At 33.0% G+C, this 6,349-nt stretch overlaps 1 protein-coding gene across 1 annotated transcript; it reads right to left on the reverse strand.

Moving 5' to 3' along the window:
- Positions 1-3,363: 3,363 nt before the first annotated feature.
- LOC132056247 (putative gamma-glutamylcyclotransferase At3g02910) lies at positions 3,364-4,233 on the reverse strand. The gene has a single exon (XM_059448350.1). It carries the CDS (start codon positions 4,137-4,139, stop codon positions 3,540-3,542), a length of 600 nt encoding a protein of 199 aa, XP_059304333.1. The 5' UTR covers positions 4,140-4,233; the 3' UTR covers positions 3,364-3,539.
- Positions 4,234-6,349: the final 2,116 nt, after the last annotated feature.

Here is a 6,349-nt window from a genome sequence, read left to right on the forward strand (position 1 = left end):
GTCTGATCTTTATTCCCCCTTTCTCAGAGATAATATGCATCATTTAATTGGATTTTAATATGTTTTCTTCCTTTTATGCTTGCATCCCATTTTGGTTTATGTTCCATCGAAATGTGATCTGTTCTATTGTGTTTAGATGGTCAAAGTTACCTTATTCAAACTACTCCCTGTGTGCCAATAAACTGATCTTTCTTGATCCATTTCGAAAATCAGTTCAAAGTCATATTACACAATGTGCAATCTGATATAGTTTGGAACTTAATTCGACATCTTATTCAAATTCATATAAACTTTGATCTGATATAGTTTGGAACTTAATTCGACATCTTATTCAAATTCATATAAACTTTGTATTTTATGTGACTTAAAAACTTGATTTAACATCTTACCAAACTCAATATAATAATTTATTCGAACATTTTGCACTTAAAAACAGCCGCCAAACCCAAATTGGTTCTACTTTATTAGGAAGGAGGGCTGTTTGGGGATATATTGTTATTTCTTGAAGATAGCAGTGAGATTCAGATTTCCTTTAATGACCTCCAATCCTCCATATTAAAATATCAGCTTATATTTGCATGACAAATAGCAACAGGGAGTACCAACAAAATTGTATTCAATGGTAATGAATTGTCAGGTTCAAAATTTCTGGGGAGGCAAAAAATACGGAGTGATTTTTTTTTTTTTATTTGCCTCAGCCTTGGAGATCATAATGACCCAGTACTTGTGCTGTGCTGGCGGGAAGTAGCAGGTAGTCATGTATATGAAGGAATTGTCGAGGTGTGCGCAGGTGCGCAGTTAGAAGTCTGGCTGCGGGTTCGACCGAACCCAATAGCTTTTGCTCAAACTTGTATTTGTATTAAGAAAATCACTAAATATTTAGACATATTAAAGTTAGAATTCAAATATTAGCACTTGAAGTGGTCTTTCTAGTATCTGCAATACATAAAGTTGCTCTGTTTCTAGCGTGCAAGCTTGCTTGAACACAAAAATGACTCTTTTGTCATTCTTTGTACAAATTAGTGTACGCATCATCTTGGCACGTAGGACAATAGATTCCAAAATTAGTTTGATTTGCCTACAAATAGATAACGTACAGTACATATCTCCTCGCCTTAGTTGATGCTCTTATAAGTTGCCATTTTACAGACATTGCTGACCAAGCTTTGAGTGCTGTATAGAATTTTCTAACTTCTAAGTCAGGGTGACTTAATGTCTAATTTATTAGCTTAAGTAACAAACTCCCCTGGTGTATCAACTTGGGCTGCCATTTTTTATCATAAATTCAATAGTTGGTAAAAAAGTTGTAGTTGCAAAATTTGATCCAATATTTTCCTTAAGTTTCAGTAATTACTTTATCTCTTTTACCTCTTCAAGGCATCAACCTGTTAGGGCAGCTTGGGCATTAACAAATGAAAATGGTTCCTATTTAGTTCAAGCATCACTAGCGATATAGTCGATTCATATTGCTGACTTCCATTTATTTAGTATTGAGGCAAATTTATTGTTATTATTGTAGTCGGGCGGAGCGACTTCCATAAGGGGTTCAAAAAAAAGACTATGAAAAGTTTGTTACAGAGAGAATTGAACCCACAACCATGGGCTCAATAATAAGCACCTCAGCCGCTGGGCTGAGTTCTCCAATACGTTAAGGGGATGCAACATTAATATTTATACATGAATCAAAAAATTGACCCCATATATATATAGTTTTTTCGACGAAGGGGGTTATTTATTGTATGAGTGATGCAAAATGCGTGGATTCCATCAAAGGCATGGCATCAGTATATTGTCTTTTCTGTCTATATTTTATTTAAACCGAATAAAATATTCTCTATTTTTTATTACTAATACGTACATATAGGCACAAAAATGCCATCATCAGTTTAAGGGTCAAGCCTAAACTGAAACGCATCTAACAAATGGAGTAGTATATTAAGTGGGACCTTCTGCTACAATCTGATTCTGCTTGAATCTGTTGCACTGTGTGTGATGCAACACCTTATGCCGTAATAAGAAGGTTTACTTGTCAGAGTTGGTGCCCGTTGAATCCTTCTACTTCATTTTCCTCTTTTTTTAATTTGCTCCCACTTGTGCCCGCTATTATGTCATTGGCCTGGTATTAATTCGAGGCAAATCTAGCCTATGAACTATGAATTGTTATGAACTTAAATGCACATATCTTATGAAACGTGTCTTAAGAAATTCACTAAATTAAAATATAAAAATTATTTAACCAAGTGTAAAAGTTCATGAACTTCAAATTTTAAATTCGCTTTTGATAGTAATGATTTTTAAATGAACTACGCCATACGGTTGTTTCTCCCCTGATACTTTTGCTACTACTTTTTTTGTGATATTATTACTCTCGTTTAGAGTGTTGGTCTAATCACTCAACTAATCCACTCGCGGAGTGCATTTGGTATAGTAATAGTTCGCTAGTTGAGACTTTTTCCCTTCTTTAATAAAGCAAGTTCAACTATTATATTGATTACGTCAAGGCTTTTACTAGATAGGAGGGCTAAACAAAAGTCTCAGTACTAGCTTTAGTTTTCAGCAGACAATGGCGGTCAAGAATGAATGTTACACTAAATTATTCATTGTCGTGCATTAAAGACAAAAGGTTGCATTATCTCATACTCAGAATTATACATTAATATTAAAAAATAGTGATGGACTAACAAAAAAGAATCAGAGAATCAGCTAACAGAAATAAATAAATAAATAAATAAATAAATAAAGGACAAGCACAGAAACATAACATACATCTGAAGAGACAGACCCCTATAAGGTTAAAGTAATGAAGGTGTAGCTTTTTTGTATAATTCGATCATTAATTGATTCTTGAGAGAATTTAAGAGTCATTAGAGTATTAATATTCCCTCATCAAATTAAGAAACTTCAGGTATAGTGAAATATACTAGCTTGCAATTAAACTAAAGTTCGATCATAGCAACCATTCAAGACAATTGTTGAATTAAAAGATCAAACTTTAATGTTGTCTTGACTGGTACTTAAATTCGGTTAAATTTAAGGCCGAATAGTTCAATAGACATCTTTACTTGTTTCATTTAACATCCTGCCCCTCTTTTCGTCTAGACACTTATAACTATTGAAACACACTATTTTGAACCCCTCTAACCGTTGACCAAGCATATTTGACAATTGACTAGTAGATCTCTATGGGCTATTCGGCCTTGACATTGATTTTGTCTTGTAAAATCATATAGTAATAACTCTGCCTATCTGTCCCACAATCAATTGGAATTAAGATGCAGATGATCAACCAACATAGAAAAACCATAAAAACAGTGTTGCTAAATTGTCGTTTCATACGCAGCAAATGAACTCATTATCACAAAATAGTACAAACAGATCAAATCATTTGCTTTTGCAATTTTCCAGAGACAGGAAAAAGAACCTGTCACACCTTCAGCATCAACATCTGTGATCTAACAAACTTATTATCAGTACCATAACAAAACTTAAAAGACAATATTAACCCATAATTATCAGTTCTTCCTAATTAAAAACAGAATTTAATGATTAACAACATCAATCGGAAGAGGAGCAGCATGAACCTTTTTCTTGCTATAACAAGAATCAGGTTTATCTTTTTGATCTGATGAAGAAGAAATAAAAATCCCAATCTGCTCCAAAAATGTTAAATGTTGAGGCCTTTCTTTACGTTTCACATAACCTTTCGCTTCTTTCTCAGAATAAACACTATAACCCTTTTCCCCATTCCTCTTCCACATCGCCTCCGCATAATTTCTATGCGCATAATACGCTTCCGCAACCACTTCATCGGGCTGGGCTTCGGGCCTGACTTTGATGGGGAGTCTCTCATAATGGGCTTTGGTAATCCCTTCTAATTCGTCCATACGAATCAACCCACGCGCGGAAACCGCGTAGAGCTCACCCCACACGCGCTCGCCTGAACCTGGGAAATTGAGGAGGAATGGTACCCTGTAGGGCCCACAAACAAGAGGGAGTTTATCGACGGTTTGGTATACGCCGAGGAAAGAAGCGTCGCCATTGGATATCATGTCTTGTAAGAGAACGTGATTTGAAAATCCCCTTTTTAGTGTTCCGTATGTGAATATAATTGTACTTTTCTCTGCCCCTTCAGCCCCCATTGTTTACGATAAATTCACACAAGTATCAAAGAAAGCTAAAGAGGAGAGGAAAAAGGAAATTGAGGAAGAATAAGATGAAGAGGAAATTGAGGAGCAAGTGTTTGGTTTGGGGTGCATAAAAAGAGAAAAGAGTGGGGCCATCAAAATTTTAAAAAGGGTTTTTTTAAAGTGAAGAATATAAGGGGTCGTTTGGTAGGTAACCAAAATTATCCCGGGATTATAATTTTGGGATTAATTTGTTCCATCTCTTGGGATTATTTTATATCATTTTTTAGATGGTATAATCCCAGGATAAGTGGATAAGAAGGGATATCCCATTTTTTAAGTTGGGATGCATTTTATATCTTGTTTGGTATAAGGTATAAATTTATCCCAGGATAAATTTATACCTTCTACCAAATATGGTATAAAAAATTAGTGTTGGGATATCCCAGTTTATATCAAATATGGTATAAAAAATTAGTGTTGGATATTCCAGTTTATACCATGCACCAAACGACCCCTAATAGTAATAGTAATAGGGTAGTGCTAAACATCACAACCACAAACATCACAATTCATCGCAACCACTATAAAAAGACTCTTGTACCCTTAATGAGATTTGGCTCCATAATTGATATTTCCCACCAAATCTTTTCCCTCCAAGACAAAGCATTTATTACACTTAGCATGCTTAATCTTTTTATTCTTCCAACACTTAGAGATCATAAATTGATATTTTATAAATATTTTTTTATTCCCTCTAAAATGTCTACTTCTTGACAAAATTTCATTTATTTTATACGAAAAATGATTGAATTGAATCAAAACTTAGTAAAAACTTTTAGTCAATTCGATATAATATTTAACTATATTGAAGTAATTTAATGTTTTAATTAATGTCAATCATAATATTGACTGCTTGTTTCATGTATTGTTTGCCATTTTAAAAAAAATAAAAACTTGTTAATTGTTCCCCAATCATATATAATACTTATCTGCATTTTTTTTTCCAAATTAAATCTTTCATTCAAAGTTAAACATAATGTTGACTAATTGGTCCATCCGTTGTTTTTTAAAAAGAAAACTGATTGAAGTAAATCAGAACTTGTTAATTGTTACTCAATTATATCTAATATTTAGCTAATTGACTTTAATGTCAATCATAATATTGACTACTTGTTACATCTTTTTTAAAAAATAAAATAAATAAAGATTGAATTAAATCAAAATTTAGCAAACATTTCACTCTATCATGTATAATACTTAGGTAAATTGAAAGCAATTCAATTCAATTAAAATCAATCATAGTATTGACTAGGCCTGTTCATCGGTCGGATCGGATCGGGTTTAGCATATTCTGGATTATAATTTCGAGTTTTCGAATTTTGCCAAATGTAATCCGAATCCGATCCAATTACGTTCGGATTGGATCGGATTTTTTAAGTTCGATTTCGGATAAATCGGTTTGGATAATTCGAATTCTCGGTTCGACCTATAAGTTGAATTTCTTCTTCTTCTTCTTCTTACAAAATGAACAACCAAATAAAATATTCATACCAAATTGCCTTAATATATAGTTCTTCGTTGCTATAACAATCATATAAATAAAGTATTCGTACAAGCAACTTAGTAATATTTTTATTTGGCATATTAGATTGACATATAGGTAATGCGATATCTAAAGGATAGCCGGGCAGGCTTTAGTATAAGAAATTCGGTTTTCGGATATCCAAAAATCCGAAGTTTCAAATTCAAAATCCGATCCAAAATCCAAAATATTTAAAAAATAAATCCGAAATCCAATCCACAATTTGAAAATTTTAGAATATAAGTCCAAAATGTTCGAATTTCGGGTTTATCCAAACTATGCACACCCCTAGTGTTGACTACTTGGTACAATCACTGTATTTTTTAGATTGATTGAATTAGATCCGAACATGCTTATTGTTACTCAATCATATCTAATACTCAGTTAAATTGAGATAATTCAATATTACAATTAAAATCAACCATAGTGTTGACTAGGGGTGTTCATGGGTTGGTTTTAAGTTAAAACCAAAATCAAACCAATCTAATCGGTTTTTAAAATTATTAAAACCAAACCAAACCAAATATAATACATATCCATCGGTTTGGTTGTAGTCGGTTTGGGTCGATTTTCAAGAAAATTAACGGTATTTCTCTCTTTCATGTTTTTTCCTACAATTAGGAGAGAATTTTCTTTCCTT

The sequence above is a fragment of the Lycium ferocissimum genome, chromosome 5, assembly GCF_029784015.1.
Source record: "Lycium ferocissimum isolate CSIRO_LF1 chromosome 5, AGI_CSIRO_Lferr_CH_V1, whole genome shotgun sequence".
NCBI classification, from domain to species: domain Eukaryota; kingdom Viridiplantae; phylum Streptophyta; class Magnoliopsida; order Solanales; family Solanaceae; genus Lycium; species Lycium ferocissimum.

Coding starts and splice junctions, on each gene's coding strand:
- LOC132056247 (XM_059448350.1), bottom strand. CDS start 4,139: ATGGGGGCTGAAGGGGCAGAGAAAAGTACAATTATATTCACATACGGA.